A 24,807-nucleotide genomic window follows, 5' to 3' on the forward strand; every position below is an offset into this window, starting at 1 on the left:
GCAGCCCCAGGGTCTTGCACTGTGGAGCCCTGGAGACACTGAAGCTGGGAGAGGGGAGGGCCCTTCCAGGAGGGTACCTGCCTCCCAGCCCCCACTCCTGAACTACTTCCATCCTCCTCCCAGGGCCATAGTCTGAGGAGCCCAGGAAGGGCCCCCGGCTCCCCCTCCCACTGCAGGGCTGAGGGCTGTAGTATCCACCATGGGAGCGTCTTTCCTTCCTTAAGGCCCAATCACCTAGGAGAGGTCAGATGTCAAGTTATCCTAACTCCCCACATGGTGTGGCCTGGCTTATTGGCCCCCTCCCTGTGTCACATCTCTAAGGCCCTTCGAGCAATGGTATCCGCTCCACACGAGGCAGGAACCTGCTCTTTACTGGGCTTGACAGGAGCATGCTTACACACCTGCAGTAGTGAGGGGCCACTACTTGCTGGGCATCTCATCCACTGTGGGGCAGCTCTGCCCGTCAGCGGTTCTTCTTTGCTCTAAGCCGGGTACTGCCTTCTGATCCAGCTCTGGCCCTGCTGGCGGTGGTGGTGCACTGGGCATGTCTGCAACCTCTTCCCTGGGCAGGTCTGCAGAGACCAGAGCCCCAGCTCCCAGGCCTGCCTCCAGCCCCTTTCCCACTCCAGCATCCTCTATGGGACAGAGCCATCAGGAATGCCCACTCAGTGCACAGGAGCCCTGCGCAGCCTGAAGCCGGCAAGCCCTTTTCTTGGATGCTCAGACCCTGGGAGTGCAGAGTGAGCTCATGGCCGAGTGTGGTGGTCCCAACCTGTTGACCTCCACCCCGCTGAGGGGCTGCACCTGCCTCCAGGCCGCCTTACCTGCCACTAAGCCCCGCGTCCCTGGACCTCTGCCTGTGTGATTGCTTTGTGGGCCCTGAGAACTGAACTCTGCACTGACTCCTGCTGGTCCAGAGGTGCTGAGGTGCTTGGATCCTGCCCACCCGGCCAGGCATGAGCCCAGCACCTGGCAGGAAGCACACAGAGACACGGCCACAGGCTGCCAGACTGGGGTAATGCTTTTATATTAGTTTTTCTGTAACAAGAAAAATCTGCTTTGAAGTTTTTATCATTTTTTTTTTCCTTAAAAAAGAATAAAAAAAACCAAAGGCACCCAGAACTCCCCTCAGGCCCAAAGAATAAAAAAGTTCTCTCATCGGTGGAGCTGGGCCCTTCGCTCTTGCTGTGCCCAGCCCCGTGGCCTCCGCCTAGTTCCAGCCCAAGGGCCCTAGCGGCCCCTGACCTTCCCTCTGGCCTCAGGGGGGCTGGTCCATCAAAGACGCGCCTGCAGCCGGCCAGGGCCTGGCGGGGAGTGACGGCCCCAGTGGTGGGGAGCCGGGTGGGCGGGCCAGGGCAGCAGTCCTGAAGGTTCCTGTCCCCAGATGGAGGGAAAGGAACAAAAGCCAGCTTTTGTGAATTCCAGAGGATGCAGGCACCTGGCCGCAGAGAGGATGGAGGTAACTCTGTGTCTTCCGCAAGGGACAGACGGACGGGCAGACAGTCAGACAGCAAGCTGCTCTGGCCATTTCTGGCTGGGCCAAGAGCTCTCGGCGGCATAGGCCAAGGAGGGCTGTTTGCATGTGACTCGTGTATGTGTGTGTATGTACGTGTGTCCACGGGGCAGGGAACAGGCACCCATGAGTGCCGGGGCAGGTCAGACCCTTCATCGAGTCTGCAGGACTCAGGGAGTGATGGCGGTGTTTGGTGTGGGGCGAGAGTGGGACATTGGAGGATGATGTGCGGCTGTGTGGTGTGTGTGGGTGTGGTGTCTGCATGTGTCTGGCTGTGGATGAGCTGCAGGAAGGGGTGGGTGTGGGAGACTGGGTCCAACCTGTGTGCGGAGTGGGGGCCCGGCTGCGCTGGGTGTGTCTGTGAGCGAGGCAGAGTGGGGACGCACAAGGCTCAGGCACGTGCTGCAGAAAGGCTCCAGCGGTCCGTCATCCTGCAGAACACGTGGGAGAGTCAGGGGAGGCCAGGGCAGACCCGCCAACCACGACCAGCCTGGAACAGGTAGATTAGAGCTGGGGGCTCTGGGAGGGTCAGGCAACTGCAGGCCTGAGGGGGAGGTGCCCCGGGGGTCCAGAGCCAGCGGGTCACCCACTAGGAGGTGCTCCTGGGGGGCCTGGTGTGGACTGGAGGGACTTCGGATCTCTCTGGCCTTTCCCAGGGCCTCTCCTAGGGTCCCGCTCAGCACACCTGACTGCGGCCCATGTCCTCTAGAGGGGGCAGATCTCCTCTACCCCAGGACCCAGGGTACCCCTCGTGAGGGCCACAGCGTCCTCACTGAATGGCCAGTCACCCCAGTCGCTGACCCCTGGCTCTGCCTGAGGACAATGTGTGGAGAGAAGGGGCTCCCGCTTCATGGCCCAGGGCCCCAGGAGTCAAGCAAGATGACTGCCGAGCACTGCCTCTGGGCCTGCCCTCCACGCTTGGACAGCCAGCCCAGCACACTGCTCTCTCTGCCCTCTGGACCCCTTTCCCCACCTCCCTCTGTCATCCACCCATGGTATCCTCAACCCCCCTCAGGCCTCTCTCTGACCCAGGCCCCACTTCAATTCAGCTTCTGAACAGGGGCCCAGTGCCCGCCTCCCATGGCCACACCCTGGCCCCAGGACTCCCAGCTCGGCTCACTCTGATTCTCCCTCCTGACCACACCTCTCCTCCTGGTTACTCGCCACCACTGTGCCCACTCTCCAACATCCCCCCCCAGGAGACCAACCCCTCCTGTCTGCACCCTCTTCCCTTCCCAGCCTGACCCCCAGCCTCTGCGAGGCAGCCATTCTCTTGCCAGTACCCTCAGTTCCCTTGTTCCTTGCCCTCCTGTCCCACACACCTGGCCAAAACCCCCAGCCATGGATGGATCCAACTGGTCATTGTCTCCACACACACACCCCCATCTGCTGAGCACCTCCTGCTGCACAGAGAGGTGTGCATCAGGCAGGTGTGACTTCATGTCCAGCTACCAAGCCACTAATCTGCATGTAACTGCAGCCACTCGGTCCTCCGTCCTCCCGCCACAGTGAAAGGAGCACTGACCCTCCTGCCCAAGCCAGTCCTTCCTCCTGTTTCCACAGGGATGGCTACACCCAGCTCTCTTCTCTTACATTTTTAAATCCCCCCTCCACACTGCCCCTCCCCATCAGCCCTCAAGCCAGCTCTATCCCTTAAAAAAGGCTTAACGTGAACAGAGCCCTGCCTGAACTTCACGCCCCCTTTCCCACCACCACCCTCTTTCATCTCTTCACAGTCAAACTTCTTAGCAGTGTCTACACGCCCTGGACCCTCTCCTTTCCAGCTGCTTTCTCCACCCCCTGCCCCTGAAGCCGCTCCCCACAAGGTCATGGTGGCCTCCTTGTGGATAAATCCGGTGAGTCTGTGGCCATGCTCGGCTCCATCAGTCTGTCAGAAGCACGGCTGATTCCCTCTACTTCCAGAGAAGCCTGTGCATGGAGGCATAATGGGCATGCACACGTATGTGTGTGTGCACGTGTGCCTGGGGAGGCATGGGCGCATGTACTCGCATGCACACACGTGCATGCAATGGTGCACCTGTCCTGCATCTGTGAATGTGCGATGGACTATATACATGTCTGTGTGTGCACATGTGTGGTGTGTTTGAGTGTGTGCTTTGTGCTAAACATGTGTGTACATGCTTAGACGTGGGTGTGAGCGTGTGTACATGTGGGTTGGTGTGCTGTGTGCACGTGCAGGTGTTTGTGTTGCATGCGTGTGTAATCACCCTCTGTCCTGGGCTGCCTGCATTTCTGTCTCGGTGCCCTGGTGCTCTGTCCCCAGCTCCTTCCACCCATTCCCCTCCAGCTGGCCATGCTCACTCTCTCTCTCTCTCTTGCGCTCTCTCTCTCTCTCTCTCTCTCACCCCCTCAAGGCAAGCTCCCCCAGCCTCCTGTGGCTTCAGTGACTGTTTCAAGGCTGACGATGCCTGGACCCCTATCTCCAGCCCAGACCTCACTCCTGAGCCCCAGACCCACATGTCCAGCCCACCCTGGGCAGCCCCTCCAGCGCCCTCCAAACTCATCACTCCCCCCCCCAAACCTGCTCCTCCCAGTGCTATCGTCCACCTGGAATTCCAAGCTAGAACTAGTATCTTGTCTTCTCCCTCACCCCATGTCCAGCAGGACTACTTGGGCTCCTCAAGTGTGCACCCCAGACTCTTTTCAGGCCCAGCTGCTTGTCTGCATCCTTACCGTCTGCCCCCAGCATCTCTGGCTTGGAACCAGCAGTAGCCTCCTCCCGGGGCCCCACATTCATTCCCTGCTCCCACCATCCCAGCCCCTGTGCGGGTCCCATCAGGGATGCATCACCCTGCATGGAGGCCCCCGGCTCCGGCAGGCCTTGCACAGGTGCACTGTCATACCCCACCTCTCACTCAGGGCCAGAGCATACCAAGTGCTCTAACAGATTTTTAAAATGAATGATGAAGCAGGGGACAGAGGGTGAGGAAAGGACAGAAAGACCTAGACTGGGGTCAGGGCCAGGAATCTGGTGAAGCAGGTTAGCGCACCCCGCACGGACCACCTACCTACGTCAGGTGTGGTTACCCTGTCACTACCACCTTTCCTCGTCCTCCTCCTGCTCTTCCTCTTCCAACCGGCCCCGGTCCTTGGAAACGTCACCATACTCATGGTTGCCTTCTATGTCCAAGACCTGCAGGTGCTTCAGCCTCCGGAAGGCACTTTCCACCACAGAGCCCACGGCCAGCTTGTTAAACCTGTGCAGGCCACCCACGTGGGGTCAGTGCCGGGGCCTGACCGCGCCCACACCGACCCAGCCCAGAAGTGGAGCGCAGGGGACGGGCCCTCCGGGAAGATGCGCGGCAAACACAAAAGGAGGCGCAGGAGCGCAGGTGTCACGGGGAGCTCAAGCTCTTCAGTGTGGCTGCTGCTGGGGGGAGGGGTGACCCAGTGCAGCGGAGGGAAGGCCTCCCCCATATGTGCTCTCACTAGGACTTGGGGGGGCAGACACAGACACCTCCTCTCTGCCTGCCCTTTGGCATTAACCTCTAGGCCTGAGGCTCCTGCGCTGCCAGCCTGGAGTCGCCTTGGTGCCGGGTGTGGAGGGGCACACAGACAAGGCCCTGGCCAAGCTGGGCCAGGGACACACTTAGGTTTGGGAAGGGGGAGGCTGGGCTCTGATCTCAGGCCCCCTCAACTCTCTGCACCTCGGTCTCCTGCAGGAGTCGAGAGGCACAGGTCACACTGCACCCCGACGTCACCCAGCCTGGCCCTCTGGGTCGCAAAGCCCCCTGCAGTGCACATACTGCCTTACTCTGGTCTGTCTCCTCTCTGACTTGGGGGATGGGGATGGTGGGAAGCACCACCCTGGCTCTGCTGTATGGAAGCTCCTTGCGTAGCTGGGTCCCCTGAATCATCTGAAACCCCCAGAACCCAGTGAGGACCTGAACATCTGCTGTCCTGGATCTGAGGCCCAGGCCCAGCCTGGACAGCTGTGGACACAGTGGTCACCTGTGCTCTCTGGGCTTCAGCCTTCCCAGCTGTAAATTGGGAAGATGCTTTCTGTGGTCCCCTCCTGCCACAGGAACATCAATAACACCCACATGCTCTGCTTTTTAAATCTTCCAAAGCCCTTTCACAAACCTATGAACCTCACCAGGCCTGGCCAGGACTGTCCCCACCCTTGAGCGCTGAGGAAGCAGGGGCTCAGTGGGGTTCTGTGATGTACCCAGGGTCACACAGCTGGTCAGCAGGAAAGCTAGGCTTCAAATACTGACCCCTACCTGCAAGTGGTTCCCATGTGACATGACTACCCTGCTGGAGCCGGGCCAGTCCCCAGAGGGGCACGTGCAGGGCCCCGGAGGACCTCCTACCTGAGAAAGATCCCTTTGAGGTTGGGAGTAGAGTCAAAGGCATTGGCAGGCACAGTACTAATCTTGTTGTTCTGCAGGTACAGGTACTCGAGCGACTTGGGGAGCCTCTCGGGGATATCCGTGAGCTGATTCCCGGCGATGTCGAGCAGCTGCAGGGGCGAGCAGGGGAGCCAAAGCACTTAACAGCATGCCAAGCTCCCACCAACCCCAGAGCCTATCTAAATCTCATAACCCTGTGAGGTGGGGTCTATAATTATCCCCATTTCCAGATGGGGAAACAGAGGCTTAGAGAGGTTCAGAGATCTGTCCCAGGCCATACAGCCTGTACGGGCCGGAGGCCGGTGCACCTGACTCCGAACCCTTGTTCTAATTGATGTACATCCTACTCCGCTCCTTCTGCCTTCCCAGAGGAATTCACGGCCAAGATGTCTAGGTGTCAAAGTCCTCCCTCCTTAACACACCTGTCACCACCATCAGACTAAAGACCCCAGAAGGGCAAGGGCTAGGGGTCCTCCCATCTTTAAATCTCACCTCAGTGGTGTCAGATGAGGGTGGAGATGGGGCTGCTCATTCGTGGATCTCAGGGCCATGTGGACAGGGGCCAGGGGCAAGGGTTCAAAGCCCACAGTGACTCTGGCATGGCAGCCAGGCCCCAGGCTGGTCAGTCTCAGAGTCACCACAGGCCTAGAGTCCAGGAAGCAGGTGGCCAGGAAAATGGGGTAGTTTTCCCAGGGAGAAGGACGCACCTGCAGCAGGCAGGAGACCCGGACGTGCCCGGGCCCGACTCACTGCCTGCCCCTTGGGCTGTCAGCACCCTTGCCCCGACACATACCTGTGCAGCCACAGGTGGGCTTCCATCATCTCTAAGCTCCCTCCTCACCCTGACTGGGTGGGGCTGGGGCTCAGGGCCAGGGGGGAGCACTCGCTTCAGTCACCTGAGGGAGCCTCCTTGTCACCTCCCCTACCCAGCAGGGCTCCCTGCTCCCCACTGGGTTCCTTCCACATGGTTCCAGCACTTCCTCATTCATTCCAAACATCCTCAGTGCCTGCCCATGGGCACTGGGGGCATGGAATCCACTGAGACGCTGCCTCCGTGCTCAGGAAGCCAGGCTGGCAGGGGAGATGGACACAACAATCTGACAATAGCAGCAGTGGAACTGGGCTGTGATGGGGGAGCCTGGGGGAGGGGTCCGATCCAGCCCCGGGTCGAGGGAATAGACGGCAGCCAGCACAGGTGGGGGCTCTGAAGCAACAAGAGCAGCCGCTTGTAGAAAGATCCAACAGTGAGAGGAAGAACCCCCTCCACAAGACACCCCATCCCCGACTGGACTCACCCGGGCAGGCATCTAACCAGCCTATCACCGGTGGCTTCCTGGAGGAGGTGACACTTTAGCTGAGTCCTAGGTATATTATAAGCTCTAGGAGGGTAGTGACCCTGGATCTGTTTTATTTCTCTCTGGGTCCTCAGTTCTAGAGCTGTGTCTGCACATGGTGAGGCTTGGTACAGGCTTGTGGAATGAATGAATGAGTAGGTGCCGCCAGGGTGGAGAAGGTGCTTCCAGCAGAGGCGACAGGATGAACAAAGCCCAATGCACCTGGGAAACTGAGATGCTAGGCTGGGAGCAGGGGCAGACTAGGCCTTGAAGGCTGTGGCAAGGGTGCTGGTCTGGGTTCTAAAGGCAGCGGGGAGACACAGAAGGGTCCTGGGTGGGAGTGTAAGGTGAGCATGTTTTTTTCAAGATACCCTCTGACTGCATGTGGAATCTTGGAGTGGAGCGCTCCTAGGAAGCTGGGGTCCAGGAAAGAAATGGGGAAGGCTTGACTTAGTGGTATGAGCAGTAGGGATGGAGAGAAGTGGAGAGATGGGGAGATGTGATGGTAGAGTTGGCAGGGTTTAGTGACAATGGGTGTTGGAGGGCAGACAGCATGCAAAGGGGGTGTCAGGGCAGCATCCACGTTTCCCGTGGACACCTGGGTGGATGTTGCCCACTTCAGCGAGTTAGAAAATGCAGCAGAAGGAGCAGGTGTGGAAGAGAGGATAATGGGGTTTGGGCCCCTTAAGAAAACCCAAGAGAGACCGGCACAGGTGGTTGGATCCTGGTGTCTGGCACTCGGCCGGGCTGTCTGGGTTGGGAGAGACCCCAGCTGCTCCTGCAGGGCCAGCTGCCAACCCCCAACTCCACCCTCAGGGTTCTGCCCCACCTCCCAGCCTCCCACTCTCAGAGCCTCTCCCCTGTACTCCCCTCAGACATCCCCACGCTGACAGCTCCCCACACAAGCATGTACTATGCACCTATCACAACGAGGGCCCTGGTCCAGCAGGAAACACAGCAGACTAAAATGCCCGCCCCTTGTTCTAGCAAGAAGAGCAGACAACGAACAAGCAAACAGATGATCTGTTGTCAGAAGGGATGAGGGTTATGAAGAAAATCAAAGCAGAGGAAGGTGGCAGGTGGTGAAGGAAGACCTCCCAAGGAGCTGATATCTGAGCAGAGCCCTGAGGAAAAGGGAAGAGAAGGCCTGAGGACATCTGGGAGAGAGGGGCCTGGTAAGGCAGCAGAGCCTCCCAGGTTTCTCTAATGAAGTTCCCTTTCCGCCCCTCATTGGGTCGGCAGGTTTCACTTGTAACCAAGGAGGCTCAGTTCACGTGGCCAGATAGCCCTCCTGTCTCAGACTCTGGCCACGGGAGCCACACTCACTGACCAGTCCCAGAAGCCTCAAGTACACCCCCCTAGACTCTGCAGACTGGTGAGGTCAGCACCCCTCACAGGCCTGCCGTCCTCGCCTGCCCCAAGCCCAGCCTTCTCCAGGCACCTATCCTTTGCCCACAGGGAGGTGAGCTCCACTCTCCCATGCCACCTGAACTGTCCCTGCCCCCCAGTCCTCCTGAACAATGCCCAGTGCCCCCCGCACCTGCAGCCATGACCTCCCCTTATCCCCACAGGGTTCCTCAAGCTTGTCCCTGCAGGTGGTGAGCTCTGCCTAGCCATGCCCGCTGAGCTCTACCCTGCGCTCCTGTACCGCGAGCCCGCCATACCCTGGGTATGGCCCAGACCCCCTACCCTAAGGCCCAGACTGCCCAGCAGGTACCTCCCTCACGGCCCAGCCATCCCGCCCACCCCTCACCCGGGCCCAGCAGATGGGTGGGCTCAGGGCAGCCAGACCAGTAGCCCCCGACATGGGCACGGCCCTGCCCCCGCCTCGCCCCGCCCCCTCACCTGCAGACCAGCGAGGTCGGCCCAGGCACGGGGGGCCAGGGCCCGGCTGCGCAGCCGGTTGCCCGTGAGGTAGAGCTCCCGCAGCTGGGCCATGCCGGCCAGCGCCCCACGCGCCAGGGCGGCCAGCTCATTGCGCTTGATCTTCAGCACGTGCACGTTGCGCGGCAGCCCGGGCGGCAGCGTGCGCAGCCGGTTGCCTGATAGGTCCAGGGAGCGCAGCAGGCGCAGCTTGCGGAAGGCATCGCGGTGCACCTGCGGGCTGGTGATGCGGTTGTAGCTGAGGTTGAGCTCCTCCAGGAAGTAGGTGGTGGCAAAGTCATCGCGGCCGATGCCGGTGATCTGGTTGTGCAGGATCATGAGGGTGCGCACGCGGCGGGGCAGGCCGCTGGGCACGCGCTCCAGCGCGTTGTTGTACAGGTGCACCGTGTGCAGCCGTTTGAGGCCCTGGAAGGCCCGCGGGTGGATGCCCTGCGCGCGCAGCTGGTTGCTGTGCAGCAGCAGGTACTCGAGGCTGCGGATGGGGGTCAGCACGTCTGCGTCCACGCTCCGGATGGCGTTCTTCTCCAGGTGCAGCAGCACCAGGCTGCGCGGCAGCCCTGCCGGGACCCGCGACAGGTTGTTGCTGGACAGATCCAGGTACTCCAGGCTGGAGAGCTTCCTGGAGGGAGGCGGGGGATCAGGCCAGTGGGCAGGAGCCCACATGGCACTTGTTTCCAACATTATTCCCAAGGGAGGTGGCGGGGGACCTGCCTCTAACCCATCCCAGCTCCGCCGCTAGCTGACTGGGGGACCTCAATCGTCTCCGAGGCTCTCACTGGTTTGATTCCATGATATATTGGTATAGGAAGGATCTAGCATGGTTTCTGACACATAAGAGTTTATTTGAAAACTAATTGTTTTACTAACGCCTTTTGTCCTTTTAGGCTACCCGGGCCCTAAAAACTGAAAATAGATTTGCCTTCAACAAGAATGTCTGAGTTTCTATTTTGTACGAAGAAGACAGCCTCTGCAAACACTTCCTTGCCTTACTAGAATTTTGGCAGGCCTTACATACCATTATTCTTGGGGACAGAAATGTCAGTAAAGGCAAAAGTCTCAAAGTTCCTTCTCTGTGGAAACTGGCCAGGGGCAGGTGGGCAAGGGCCCGGCCATGTGAGCCCTGGGAAGGGCTTCCTGGGTGCCGAGCTCACACTGAGGGCCCAGGTAGGGGCTCACCAGAAGGTCTCGTTGTCCAGGCCCTCATCAGTCAGGTAGTTGTTCTGCAGGTACAGCTCACGCAGGTTGCTCAGCTCACTGAAGGCCCCTGGTGGGATCTTCTCCAGCCTGTTGTTCTGAGAGGTGGGACGGTAGGGAGGGGAGCATGAGGGACGGCCAAGGGGCAAGGGCGGAGCCTTGGGATGAGGTGTGGAGCGGGGTCTGGCGGAGCCACGGGGAGGGGCCCAGGCCTAAAGTACTCCATGTGGGGCTGACAGCCAGTTGCCTGGGCTTCTGCTTGTTTCTCCTCTGCAGACGCTGTGCCCGCCGGCACGCGCTCAAGGCCCCACGGCCTTACCGCTGTGCCCATGTGGGACCGGGCTCCTCCCCTGCTGTGGGTCCCTGCTGTGGCAGTGCTCCTCCCTGCCCTCTCCCTCCCACCTTGAGGTGCAGCTTGTAGAGGGCAGGTGGCAGGTGCTTGGGCACGTGGCGCAGGAAGTTGCTGGACAGGATGAGGATCTCCACGTTGCTGGAGCCATTGAACATGTTGTCCGGCAGCCCAGCGTCCGCCAGCTTATTGTTGTGCAGGTACACAGACCTAGGGCGTGAGGCACAGGTGCTCACCCACCCAGGCCTCCCAGCCCCAGCACCATCTCACCTGGTGAGGCTCCAGACCTTGCTCAGTTTGGGCCTGGGGCCCAGGGCACCCTCCTCCCATCTCAAGAACCCCAGACCCCGCCAAATCCAGTCCCCCCTACATAGCCGAGGGGACCAAGGACCCACCCCACAAGTTAGTGGAAGAAACAGGATTTCCTGACCCCAAGTTCCTGCTCCTCTATATCCTTCAAGGTTCTCAGTTGTTCCCCTAGTGTTGCAGCCCTGGAGTCCCTGCCTGTCGGCTTTACACAGCTGTCTCTGAGTTCTGTGGACTTCGTGAGAACGGTCCTATCCTTATCACCTCTTTGTCCCTTGTGCCCAGCACAGGATCCTGGCTCAGAGGAGGTGACCCCTCAATTCATTCAGCAAATATACAATGAGTGCCTCCAGGTGACAAGACTGTTCTAGATCCTAAAGATATAGCAGTGGACAGAACCAACAAGCCCCTGCCCTCGCGGAGCCACCATGCTACAAGGAGAGAAGATAAGGAACAAGAGAAATCCGCAGGCGATACAGCTCATTCTTGCTGCGTGGCCTCTCTTGGGCCTCAGCCTTCTCATCTGTGGGAAGGGGCCATGCACAGCAACTCTGGCTCCTCCAGGGAATGGAGAGAATCGAGGTGACAGATTCAGGGACAGAGTGGCACCGGAGGTCGTCAGCACCTTCCCTCCCCAACACCACCCTGCACTGCTCACACACCTGTGCTGGGGGCCCTCACTCCTCCCAAAGCAGCTCTCAGCGAGGGATGGCTCTGCCTGTTGAAAGATGCTCCCTTCCCCCGGGGGCTGGGGAAGGAGGGAAACACCCTCACTTGGCTCCCCGCAATTCCCCAGATATCACCCTCTGTCCTCGCCTTCTGTACTGATTCCTTCTCATCTTTTAGGGGTCAGTCTTCCAGATCCTGTGCCCTTGCAGCCCAGGGTGTCTGTCACCGCAGCCCTGAGCATGGGGCATCATGCCTGCTCTGCACAGCGTGCCCCTCCTCCAGGGCCTGTCTGGGCCCCTGGGCCCTACTCAGGGCTGGCAGCCTCTGCCTCAGCTCCTCCCTTTTCTCCAGCCTAAGCCCAGGGCCCCCCTCTGACCTCTGACCTCAAGTTTGGCTTCTGGCCAAAGGTGAGCCCGTAGATCTTGGTGAGATAGTTGGCAGCAAAGTCCACACTGATCAGGGCATTTGGCAGGAACCGGGGTGCCAAGGTCAGCTGGAAAGGGAAGAGTTGGGTACAAGGACCAGTGGCAGGTCAGAGGCTGCCGCTGAGTTACACTACCTGCTGCTCATCTGAGCCCCCTCAATTCGTCTCCTCCCTGCAACCAGAGCCATCTTTCTAAAATCCCCAGTAACACAAAATCTGTTCCCCATAGTCCTGAGCTTGGCACTCCAAGCTCTCCAGCCTGTCCCCTGCTCTGCCTGTTCTCCTGGTCTCTCCCCTCATTGCCCCCCGACACTGGCCCTCTGTGCAGCCACAGTGAGCACCCACACTTCCCCAGACCCAGATCATAGTGTCTACCCTTCATTCATTCAATAGTAGTCTCTGAGTCTGCAATACTCCAGGCACAGTTCAAGGCACTGGACATGTCCTAGGGAACAAGATACAGAGATACCTGCTTCCACCTCCACTACCAAAGCTTACATCCTAGTGAATGAACAGGAATAAAAGTATCTGAGAGTGATCACGGCTCTGCAGGGAATTCAAACAGACTGATGACAGAGAACGACTGGGTTGGTTGCTTGGAGAACAGGTAACACTTAAGGCATGACAGCACCCTAAATACTGTCTGCGGGGAGAGCCCCCACACAGCAGGGGCAGTGAGCAGAGGCCTTGTGTGTGGGGTCTGCCAGGCCTGGGGGTGAAGCGGAGTGTGACGGGGCCAGTGGGGAGATAAGAGAGGCAGGTGGGCCCAGACCACACAGATCTGCGGGCCTTGGGGAGACGTGTGGGTTTCTTCCTGGGCCAAGGGTGAAGCCACAGGAGGGTTTTAAGTGGGGAGGGGAGATGGAGAAGTAGAAGTGAGGCACGATTTTGTAAAGCCCCTCTGGCTGCTCTGAGGAGAAGGGGCAGCAAACGAGGAGGCAGGGGCTCCACGTCTGTGTCCCACTGCGGGATGGCGGTCCTGGGCTGGTGGGTGGGGGGAGCTGAGGGCCTGCAGTGGGACCACACGTGCATGAGCAAAGCACTCCTGGATTTGTGGCTCTGACCAGTGGTGTTGCAGGTAGTTGGAGATGCCCTTTCCAGAGGTGGGGAGACAACGGGAGGACTGGGGTTTGGGGGTTGTGGCAGGAAGCACCAGTTCTACTTCTATTAAACATCTGGAGGAGATGCTGAGGAGGCAGGTGGACCTTTGAGTCTCAAGTGGGAGGCGGGGAAAGGCTGGAGACTGCCTCTGGACGTGGCCATGATGTAGATGGGTGTTACAGACCAGGGAGGAGAGACAGTCTCCTTGAGTGTTCAGAGAGAGGGGGCCAGGACAGACCCTGGGGCAGGCCAAATATCTTGAGGTTGAGTGCCTTTATGTCTTCACTCATGCTGTCCCTTCTACTGTGATGCCCTCCCCCTTGAGGCCTCTGGCTGAAATCCTATTACCCTTCATGGCCCTTCAAATGCCATCTCCTCCAGGAAGCCCTCCAGCGCTCCCTCCCCATGGGGATGAGCTCTCACCCCACTACGCCGATGTAGGTCTCAGCCTCTGCCATTATCTGACCGCTCTGAAGCCCTGGGTCTGGGCCATGTCTGAGCAGCAACAGGAACCCAGCAGCCAGCCCAGAAGAGGCCCTGGTGAAAGTTCCCTGAGCTTAGCCCCCAACACCCCCTCACCTTGTTATTGGCCAGGTACAGGTAATTGAGGTTGATCAGATGCTCAAATGCCTCTTCCGGGAGCCCTTCAAAGGACAGGCATCGGTCAGAGCCCTGGATGAAGGAGATGCTACAGGGGAGCACGTGAGCACTGACCGCCCCCGCACGCACCCCACTTGCCAGGACAGGGAGGTACTCCCTGGGGCACGTGTGGCTCTGACCCCTTCCCAGCCCCTCCCAACAGGCCTGCCCAGCCCCTTTTCCTTCCCCTGGCTCTCAGGGACCCTGAGACACTTCCCATCTGCTGAGAAGAGCAGATGGGAAGTGTCCACTGAGAAATGACTGATCCTTCACCTACTCAGGGCAGCCTGGGTGGGAATGGGCCCCCGTAAGGTCAGGACACAGGGCAGAGGACATGCCAGGAAGGAGTGCTTCCCTGGGGGCAGCCCCAGAAGGGTCCTCTTCATACCCAGCCCCACAGCAGGGCAGGGCAGGGCTGTGGCCTCTGAGCTTCCACCCCACCTGGCCCTCCCCTGCCCCATCTGGCAGATGCAGTGTCAGAACTGGGCTGTCACTGGGAGCCCGGCCAGGCTGGCCCTTCTCCAGTCCTGAAGTCGGCCTCTGACACTCGGTTCTGGGCTCCCAGACCCTCAGATGCTGGGACTCACCCAAGTATCTAACTAGAGGGAACAGTTACATAAACTGGGCAGCATCCCTCCACAGAATACCCCGTGTAAAGTAACAGCCACGGAGAGCTTTTAGCAGCATGAAATTTGCGGCTGAGCTACTTGCTAAATGAAACAAAGCGGCTCTGACGGTTCTAATATCCCTGCTATCAGAGCAGCCATGGATTTAAACCACAAAGGAAAAGGACTGGGCTGAATTCTGCTGATGGTTGTGCAACATATAAACTTACTAAAACTCATCAAATTGTACATTTAATTCGGGTAAACCTTATGGTATATAAATTATGCTTTTTCTGAAAATGGAAAGAAATATACCAACATGTCAATAGTGACTAAACTCCAAGTGGCAGAATTATGAGTGGGTTTTTTCTATTCCATTTTATTTTCTATATTTCCAAATTTTCTACTATAATCAGAAACTATTTTCATCATCAGAAAAATAACTTTTTAAAATTTGAGGACTCTACACTCTTTGATCCTAAAGGCCTTCTGTGAACTGAGGAGTCTGTGACTCTTCAGGCCCTGGAGTCTGAGTTGCTCTGAAGCCTCCCCCCGGATCGGACGCCTGGGTCTCAGAAACACCCAGTGGCGGCTGTTAGGCAATCAACCACAGGGAGCCCCTGCCATGGGGCCCCAGTGCCGGCCCAGCCTAGGCCTGCCCTTTCGGATATGCCAGGGTCTGCAGGGCGGGGCTCTCCCCATAGGCCCCCAGTTCCCTGCCTGGGGTCCTGGTGCCCAGCTCTGGGTGACCCCTCACCTCGGGAAGTCAGGCGGTTGTTCTGGAGGTTCAGAGTCTCCAGCCGATTCAGCCGGGAGAGCTCCCTGGGGTAGATCTTCTCCAGCTGGTTGTTCTGGGGAGTAGGGGGATGGGGGTGGTGAGGAGGCAGCATGAGGGGGTGCTGCCCCATTAGAGGCCTGCACCCACCCTCAGCCAGAGTCCCAGGAGCCAGTCCCTGTGTTGGGCGCTTCCCTTGGGATTCTGCCCCGTGGTGGACAAACCCTGGGGACTGGCTCTGAAGCAGGCCCAGATGTGGGCATCGCAGGCTCAGCAGTAACAACAGAGGTGTGGGTCCCCCTTCTAGGAGTCCCGCGCACACGCACACGGGCATCCACAGGCAGTTCAAACTTGGAATGTGGTCTACCCTGCACACCTGCTCCCTGCATGCTCCCACTTAGTGACAGGTGTCCCAGCCCATTCTCCCCTCCCCCAAGCCAGAAACCACTTTTAGTTCCCTTTCTACACCCTGTAGACCCCACTTCCCTTGAGATGCTTTAAAACCTGGGTCAGGTACCACCTCCTCCAGAAGCTTTCCTGGGTTGGATCAGGGGGCTGGATTAGGAGGAGCTGCCCTGGCCTCACAGCACTAGTCCTTCTATCTCTATTTGTTATCTCTACCTGTTTAGGTCTCTGCCTCCCTCACAGACTGTGAGAGCCTCAAGGGCAGAGCATGTCTGAGACCCCCCTACATGCCCAGCACCCCACATAGGAGCAGAAGCATACAGCAGGTACACAGGAGCTATTCGATGAATGAAGCAACAATAAGTGCTGCCCTCAGCTCGTCCCTTTCCCTCACAGGCTACCCTGGTCTTGGGCTCCCACCACTGGCCAGTCCAGAACCCACAAGACTACATGACCGTGGGCCGGTCACTTTCCTTCACTGGGCCTGGTCTCTGGAAATGGGTGCGACAGACCCTCCCTCTCCCCCAGGGCTGCTGGGCTGCACGAGGGTGTCATGGGCGCACCAGCGCTCCCAGAGTCCCCATCTGGAATGCCGTGTCCCAGTTCCTGAGGTTCTAAAATCCAGCCTGTGCCTCAGCTGGGGAGAGCACTCTGTACCCTGAGCCCCCAGGGCGCTCCAGGGGGGTCTGCTTTGCTCTCACTTTCCTGGCCTGTAACGGAGTCTGAGGTGCCCTGACTGTCTGTCCAGTGGGTCAGCTGCCGGGCAGGTCTGTGTCTGTTCTCAGGGCCTGACTCTGCTGACAGGGCCTCAGCCCAGACTCCTCCCGTGGGACAAAGCAGGTCATGAGGTCACTGCTCTGTGCCTGGGACGCGGGCCGGGGGCTAGGGGGGCACGGCCCGGGGTGGAGCCAGCCTCCTCGAGTCTGACCTGCCCTGCGTCGGGGGATGGGGCTGCGGCGCGGGTGGTTCTGGGGCGGGAGTCACCGTGTGGGGGGGCGGGCCCTGGTGACCGCTGGCGCGGCGCCGGCCTCACCTGCAGGGACAGGTGGTTGGTGTGCTCAGGCAGGTCCCCCGGGAACTCGCGCAGGTCGATGCCGCCGCAGTCCACGACCCCCTCCTGGGAGCAGGCACAGTCTCGGGGGCAGTCGATGGTGGGCGGGCCGCGCCCCGGCTCCTCAGGGCTGAGGACCAGCACCGGCTCCTCCTCCACGAATTCATTCTCTTCAGGGCTCAGGCTGGGGACTCCACTTCGGCCAAACACAGGGGCCCTCACGGCGAGCCCCGGTCCCAGCTGCAGCTGCAGCGGCAACAGCAGCAGGAGCAGCAGCGCCCCGCTCCGGGCCATGGTGCCTGCGGGAGGGGTCAAGTCAGACCCACCTGGGCGCCAGGGCTGACCTAACCTGTCAGGTAGAGCAGGCAGGGGACCAGGGCCCACGAAAGTCATAATGGGGCCCTCAAGGCCACAAGGCAGAGCCCACTCTGGACCCTGTCCTCAGCATGCATCTGATCTGCTGGCTGCCGCCCTCCCCTCCCACCCACCCCCTCAGGGCTGCCCTCTGGAGGGGTCGGGGTGAAGTGAAGCCCTGTCCTTAGGCAGGTCTGCAAAGCCTCCCACAACCCTCACCGGGCCTGGCCTCAAGGAATCTGTACCCCCATTTCACAGAAAGGAAAGCTGAGGCCCAGGAAGAACTGTGACTTGCAGGGCTTGGCCTGGACTTTGCTGAGCTCTCGCTGCCCTGGCACAGGCAGTGCTGAGGCCCTGTCCCTCCTCCAGCAGCCACAGGCCATGGTGGGCCAGCACCAGCAGGGTGTGTCCCAGCTCCTCAGCTTGCCATTCTAGGATCTTCAGGACGTGGCCCTGCCTCTCTTCCAATTCCCCCCCTCACCTGCCCCGCTTACACAGGTCTGTTTAGTAAGAGTAGCTCCTCCCTCCAGGCCTTCGCATGTGCGTTCCTTCTGCCTAGAACACCCTCCCCCTCTCCTGTGCAGTCAGCAACTTCTCCAAGAACCAACTCCAGTGTTAGATCCCCTGAGATAACTCTGAGATGTCCCAGGGCTCTGCATCACTTTGCTGCCCCAGGGCTTTGCATGAGTTCGGTTGGGTTTTGAATATGCGATGTTGTCTTTCTCCCACACAGGGCTGTGAGCCACTTTCTGTCTCTGTGTGCCAGGCACAGAGTAGTCATTAGTGAATGGAGCTGCTGCTGCCCTCAGAGCCCCCCAAGTCCTGTTCCTGCTTAGACCCTCAGCTGCCCTCACCAAGGCCAGCTTTGCTCACGTGAGCACTGCCACCTGCAAGAGACCACTCCCCAGCATGTTCCCTTGGGACAGCAGGGAGAGGGGGTATAGGGATGGCCTCAGGTCATTGAGGAAGATGCTGGGGTTTCATCCTCCAGGCAGCCATGGGTGTGGCTTGGCTCTGGGCTGGTCCCTGGAGCTCTCTTTACAGGGACTCACTTAGAAAACACGTCTGGGGTGTGGTAAGTTGTAACAGGTGGTAGCTCAGGTACACTGACTCTGGAGTCATACACACCCCAGTTCACGTCCCCCTCTATCACTTAGTGGCTCTGACCTTGCTGAGCCTCAGTTTCCTCATCTTACAATGCAGATTATATATCTAACCTCAGAGCTCCAGGGAGGAGTCAGCAAGATAGCACCTAGCACCCGTTAGGTGATGAGGCGCTGCTATCACTGCTGCAGTGATTGTGAACGCAGGTACAAGACAAGCATCCAGGCCTGGGGGCACCTGCCGCAGGCTGAGCCTCTCTCCCCACCATTACAGCAGGGATCACAACCCAGAGTGGTTAGAAGGGTCTGACGAGATGCTGGGCCTGGGAGGGTTGGGCACCCTGGGAGCTCGGTGATGACACTGATGTCTGGTTAAGAAAGCAGGCTCTGGAGGCAGAGAGCCAGGGCTTCGAGCTCAGCTCTGGCTCTTATCAGCCGTGTGACTTTGGGCAAGTTTTGCCACCCTCTAAACCTCACCTTCCTCACCCGTCCATTGGGTGGCCCCAGGGCTGTCCTACTGGGGATACTGGGAGAGTCAGTGGGATGCACGTACTGCACACAGTAAGTGCTCAATAGATGTTAGCTCTCTGCTAGTTAGCTCTACCACTAATATCTGATCCATGGGCACTGTTCACATCCCAACTACACCACTCTCCACTTCAGAACCCCCTGCTTCTTCCCTTTCCCGTGTAGCTCCTGATTGCGCTTTTCCGGTCCAGTCCCAGGCCCACCTCCTCCCAGATGTGGCCCTCCTCCTCCTAGCCTCCTGTGAATTCCTGCTGCCCTGTGACTGCTGTGGTATTTCAGATACTGCATTGCCTTACTCGTTGGCTCAGCCAGCTCTCGAAGGTGAGGCCCCATCTGCCCCCAGCCCTGTGCTGGGCATGGAAGATACAGGTAAAGTACACAAGGCCCCTGCCCTTTGTTGTCAGGAGGCAGCAGACCCCAGTACAATAACCACTGCCCACCAGACTGGGTGAGCCCTGTAAAAGGGGCCCCAAGGTGCACGAGGCCCCAGAAAGAAAGCTGTGAGGAGAGAGAAGAGGGCTGGCAGCCTGGATTGCTTGACCCTACAGGCAGGTCCAGAAGCAGACTTGGGCCCCAGCCACTGGCCCAGCAGAGCACCAGGGAGCCCAGCACACACAGCTCCCAGGCTCCATCGGCAGCAGTGAGCGATGCATGCTGCAGCCCGGCCCTGCCTGCCCTACGACACCCCTGCTGCTCCGTGCCCTGACCAAATGCGCCATAAATCCTTGGCCAGTCTACAGACCAGCATTCCCAGGGCACGTTATAACCCCCCAGCTAGGTCCACAGCCTTCAGTCCCTGGCGCCACCAGCATTAGACCAGAGTCTCCCCACCCTGCCTGCCTGCCTGCCTGACCCCACTGCAGATCCAGACTCCGGGAGGCGGAGTATGGGCACAGGCCCAGGCCCCAGATTCAATCAGGGCAGGAGGCCAAGGAGGAGGATCCTCCCCACATACCCTGTACACTCACCTTCAGTTTCATATCTATAAAGATCTCTAAACTGTATCTGTAAAAACATTTAATTTATATTAACATCATGAACCATATTGAAAATGTTATCCTCACCACTTTATAGATGAGGAGCTGAGGCCCAGTGGGATTGGCCAATGTAACACAGCTGTTAAGTGGCAAGGCTGAGCTCCCAGCCTCAGTCTTAACCACAAAGCCATGAGGCCCTTCCCTGGGCCAAGCACAGCTGGGCACCAAGGACCCAGACAGACGACTCAGGTATGTCTACTATCCTTAAAAAGCTCACACCTGCACTGCTCTATGTGGTGGCCACGTGTAGCTACCGAGCACTTGAAATGCGGCTACTCTAAACCGAAAGGTGCTATAAGTATAAAAGGTAGTGTACGTGGATTTCACACACTTAGTACAAAAAAGTAAAACATCTCATTAATATTAACGATATCTTATAAAATATCTCATTTATTTTTATAGTGATTACATAATATTTTGGATATTTTGAGTTAAATCATTAAAGTTTTGCCTGTTTCATTTTACTTTTTTAACGTGGATTCTAGAAAATTTTACATTCCACACTTGTGGCTTGCATTTGTGGTTCACATTATATTTCTAATGGTCAGCGGTGGTCTAGACATTATGTGTAAATTAAGTATTATAATCCCAGTGTCATCAGAGGTGTGACAGAGGGAATCTAGCGTCCATAGGGACCCAGAGAAGGCCTAGGTGTGCCCGACGCCTAAGTCTGCCCGATGCCAAGAAGACGTCCAAGAAAACGTGATGCTTTATTTAGCCACGAAGGATGAATATTAGGCAAAAGGAAAAGGGTGATACAAGCAAGGGGGTCAGCATGTGCAAAGGCCCTGGGGCAAGAGAGCCCATGTTACCTCTACAAAGCTCACTAGAGTGTCTGGTGTGGTGTGGGGACTGGGAGAGATGCAAGTGGGCAGGGGCCACAGTCCAAGCCAAGAAAGAACTTGAAAGCCAGGTTAGGAAGACTGACCCTTATCTTAGGAGAAATGAGGAGCCATTGAAGAGCTGGAGTGTGGCATAGGCAGGTTTATGGAGGGACCAGTGGGGAGCTCTCAGAGGCTGTGCCGTGGTGCAGGCAACGGATAATAAGCCTGGTCTGGGCAGAGGGAGGTGCTGGGCTGCAGGGATGGAGAGAAGGAGGTGGATTCAAGGGAGAGAGAGGAAGAACAGACAGGGCTTGGAGAGTGGTGGCCCCAGTGCCACGTCCCCCTCCTCCTAGCTTGGCCAGCCACCCTCAGGGTGTTGGGATCCTGGGCAACTCCAGCTCCATCACCTAGTTTACTGTGTGACTTTGGCGACATCACTGACCCATCTGAGTCTCAATTTTTTTTGTTTCTCTAAGAATGTGGAGCAAGATAAGCCCCCAAAGCCCCTTCTTTGTGCCTAGCCATGTTGGAGCTGGGTGTGGAAGAACAGAGGAGAGAGCCTTCCTAGTCTCTGGAAGTCCCCAGAGTGAGGAATCCCCCTGGTGAGCGACAGCAAATGCTGGGCGAGGAGGGCAGCTCCGTCTGTGGTGAGTTGTTCCAATCCTGACTGCTGTGTGAGCCTGGACAATCACTTCACTGCTCTGAGCCTCTGTTTACTAGTCTGGGCAATGGAGATGAGAGCTCCTCGTGAGGCGTCAATGAAACGACATGCCCAGCTGATGCTGGCACCCAGCAAGCGCAACATACTTGGGGTTACTGTTACTGAGGAAGTACCTGGGACCCGCTGTCCCCCACCCACCCACTCACCCCAGGGAACCAAACCTTAAGGTCCTGAACTGCTTAAGTGGGGGATTAAGGCAGGACTAGAAGAAGGAAGGGGAAGGGAGATCCAAATCAGGAGGTAGATCCTCAAACCCCAGCACCACCTTCCTTCTCCACTCAAGTTCAGTAAAGATTTGCTGACCACCTGCTCTGTGCTGGGCCCTGAACAGCTGCTTCTTATTGACTGTAACAGAAATCCCAAGGCCAAGAGTTAGTCTTCCTATTTTGCAGATGAGGAAACTAAAGCACAAAGAGGCTCCCACTGCTGCCCATCTCCAGCAAGCTCCTACTCACACGTTCCTGCCCTGGGCAGCTGCTCCTGCCCCCTTGGCTGGGTTAGGGAGTTCCTTGATGCTCCCACAGCACCCTTCGGGGCTCAGCTGAGCCTTCCCTGACTCCCCAGGCAAGGAGCAGGTGCTCAGGAAATGTTTGCTGAATGAAGGAATGTATTTGTGGAAGGCAGGGTTGGAAAGAGCTACAGCATTATTATCTGGTCTGATTCCCTCAGTTTACTGATTAGTATTTTAAAGGCAAGGCCAGGATTAGAATTTGTGTCTTCTGACTCCTGCTCAGAGCCGGTCTTGAAGACTGAGGAGGAGTTCTCCAGGTGGACAAAGGGGAGGAAAGGCACTCAGGGCAGAGGACAGGGCATGAGCAAAGGCACAGTATGGGGAGGGCAAAGAGGGGGGTATGTTTAAGGAAGGGTAACAGGAAATCGAGGTCCAAGTCTCCAAGGGCATCAGGCACTCTGCTAACGGGTTGATGATAGGGAGCTATCAAGGGTTGTAAGCAGATCATGGTTGGAGCTCTTATGTAGGACTCTACCAGGCCTAAAGGTGCCTCCATTAGTCACCCCTGTCCCAAGATTCAGTTAGAAGGGACAAAGTATGCTCCCACAAGATTTCATGAAAGCATTCATGTGAATCTGACATTTCTTAACTTGCACTCTAGTTTAGAATCAGCTGGGCCCCGGGCCCTAAAAGGGGACATGACCACCCAGGAGCTCCCGTGGTGCCTTATGTAGCTGAGTCGACCACACCTTCACCTTCCCCAGCCAGCCCTAAGTCGTAGAGCAGACGCTCAGGTTGCGTGACCCTCCGACGTTCCATGATGCCCTGCAAGCGCCTGGTGCGTATCCTTCTGCGCCTCCCGGACCGGATCGGGACGGTCAGTGCCACACGCACGCACGCTTGTGTCTGCTTCTCTCCTGAAGTTCAGGCTGCAGCTGCCTCCCACCCCCAGCCTTGGCCCCGGCCCCGGGGGCCACCAGGAGCTCGCTGAAGCCCCCTCTTCCACCTGACAGCGCATCAGGTATTCTAACGCCACTATCTTATCCTCAGCCCAGGCCAGCCTGGCGGTTCAAGGACCTTCAGGCTGGGGGCTTTGGCTGCTTTCGCCGGGGCGCGCCGGCCTCGCCCCCCACCCCACGCTCCGCGGCCACCCCCCTGCCCCCTGCTCAGTCCCGCTGTCCCAGCGGGGAGGCAGCCGGATAGACAGACAGACTGATACCAGGCCCCCAGCTGAGAGCTCTGGCTCAGCGATTGCGCGGCGCGGGGCCGGGGAGCCAAGCCAGGAGAAGGTCGGGAGGGGGACGCACGGGCTGTCCGCGCGTCCTGGGGGCAGATCTCTGTCCCTCTATAGGCCTCAGTTTCTCTGTCTGTAAAGAGGTCGAAGGGTGGGCTACCTGGGATGAGCTGACGTGGAAAGACACGGGCATACTCAGCGCCCAGGCTCTAAGTACAGGGGTCCTCGACCCTCCCTGGTTCCACCTGCCCCCCACATTCCCTGTTGCCTGCCCGCGTCCTTCCACTCCACCCCCCACCCCATCCGCCCTCAGATTCTTTCCAGATGTGCGCAGCAGGAGGGGCCGGGGCTGGGACCAGCCTCTGGCGGGAGAAAACAGGCCCCTGCGGGGTGGGAATGGCGGGGGGTCGCGCCCCTGAGGGAGAGCTCTCCGGCTGCGCCCTCCGTGTAGGGCTCCGACTGATGGGGCGAGATGCGCGGGCCCCGTCGGGCCAGCTGCTGGAGCCGTCGCACCAGGCGGGAAGTCCGAGACCGCTGCCCAGCTCGGCCCCGGCCCTCGGCCCACCCGGCCGCCCGAGCCCGGTACCTGCTGCGCCCCCGCGCCGCGCCGCGCCCCGCCGGCCGACCGCGCTCTCCCGAGTCTCGGCTGCGCTCCGCTGGCGCGGACTCCTTCCATTCAAGTCCAGCCGTGCGCTCGGCGACGCAAGTTTTGTTGTGGGTTTTCTCCTCCCCGCCTCTCCCCCGCCCCCCACCCCACCCGCCCCGCGCGCATCTGCTGGACGCCGGCCTCCCCCGGACACAGGCGTAGGGTCCCCGCAGGCGGGGGCAGGGGAGGGCCCGCCTCTCCCCGCGTTGGACTGGGCCGAGCCCCACTTCCCGGGGAGGCAGTGCCGCCGCACGGACCCCTCATCCGCTCTCCGCCCTGGCGGGGCCGCCGTACCCCCCCGCGACCCCCCCACCCGCTCCAGGAGACGGGGAAGGCGGGGTGTCTAGCCCGCAACACTTCCTAGTTCCCAGCCTTCCCAAGTGGAACTGGACCCCCTCTAGGCCCCAGCACCTGAAAGGAGGGCCGAGAGAGGGCCCCTTCCACCAAGTGCCTCTTAGCTCTTCCTTCCTCACGACAGAGGATTCTGCAACCGCTCCAGGCGCGAGTACCTTTCCATTCACTCTCCCACCCAGGGGTCCTGGGCCGTGGCTAACGGGGCCTCCAGCCAAGACCCTGCTGGGCCCCTTCCCGGAAAGCTCCCCCCACGTCCACCTCGGCCCTGGGCCCACAGCCTGCTGAGCCTTGAAGGACGATAAATTGCGCTGGGAGTAGGGTGCATGCGGATCCCAGTCACAGGAAGACTACGGGGGTGAGCCGTGAGCCCTTGCGGCACCATACTGCTCCCAGGAACTGAAAACGTTTCCAAGTCAAGGAGCATTAACTACTAGCTGAAGCAACACCGTTTGGTGCCAGGGTCTTTGGTGGTAGAATGCGGTCAGGCTGGGTTTAGGTGGTACTTGGCACCTCCACGGCCTAACAAGACTCTCCCCGATACCTGCTCTGGCCTGTGGACAGAGCACCCCCAGCTACCTTACCTGGCTGCCCTCCCGCTGAGAGGGAAAAGGATAAGTGACTGAAACTTGGGACTACTCGCTCAACTTAAATTGCCAGGGCCCTGAATGAATGGACAGCTGGTGTAAAGGCTCCAGACCTTTCACTGTTTCTGCTACCGGATCCTGATTGTACCACATGCATTACTCTCTAATCTTCACAGCCCTGTAAGAGAAGAACTGCTGTTGCCTCCGTTCACAGGTAAGGAGACAGCCTCAGAAAGGATAAGTGACTGGGTAAAATGGCCAAGTGTACTCCTCCCCACAGTCCAAGTTCTTTCCATGATGGAGACAGGCACGTAACTTGAGCAGCCAACTGCCGAGCCTGGATTTGAAC

General features: G+C 58.7%; 1 protein-coding gene across 1 annotated transcript; it reads right to left on the minus strand.

Moving 5' to 3' along the window:
* Positions 1–1,008: 1,008 nt before the first annotated feature.
* On the minus strand, positions 1,009–23,564 carry PODN (podocan). The gene is made up of 11 exons (XM_027108506.1): positions 23,461–23,564; positions 16,605–16,921; positions 15,149–15,242; positions 13,727–13,791; positions 12,006–12,115; positions 10,701–10,857; positions 10,281–10,396; positions 9,066–9,723; positions 5,848–5,996; positions 4,543–4,731; positions 1,009–1,944 (listed from the first exon to the last, which is right to left on the minus strand). Exons 2-10 carry the CDS (start codon positions 16,914–16,916, stop codon positions 4,569–4,571), a joined length of 1,824 nt encoding a protein of 607 aa, XP_026964307.1. The 5' UTR covers positions 16,917–16,921; positions 23,461–23,564; the 3' UTR covers positions 1,009–1,944; positions 4,543–4,568.
* Between the last annotated feature and the right edge of the window lie 1,243 nt (positions 23,565–24,807).

Source organism: Aethalodelphis obliquidens, unplaced genomic scaffold (genome assembly GCF_003676395.1).
Source record: "Aethalodelphis obliquidens isolate GAN/ISIS:26980383/991018 unplaced genomic scaffold, ASM367639v1 scaffold9, whole genome shotgun sequence".
Classification (NCBI taxonomy): Eukaryota; Metazoa; Chordata; class Mammalia; order Artiodactyla; family Delphinidae; genus Aethalodelphis; species Aethalodelphis obliquidens.

What these genes read in the sequence shown, in the direction of transcription:
- PODN (XM_027108506.1), bottom strand. Translation starts at nt 16,916, where the DNA reads ATGGCCCGGAGCGGGGCGCTGCTGCTCCTGCTGCTGTTGCCGCTGCAG. An exon ending in CCAACCACCTGTCCCTGCAG is followed by an intron (nt 15,243 to 16,604) that starts GTGAGGCCGGCG and finishes CCTACTCCCCAG; the next exon opens with AACAACCAGCTGGAGAAGAT. An exon ending in TGTACCTGGCCAATAACAAG is followed by an intron (nt 12,116 to 13,726) that starts GTGAGGGGGTGT and finishes TTCCCTTTCCAG; the next exon opens with CTGACCTTGGCACCCCGGTT.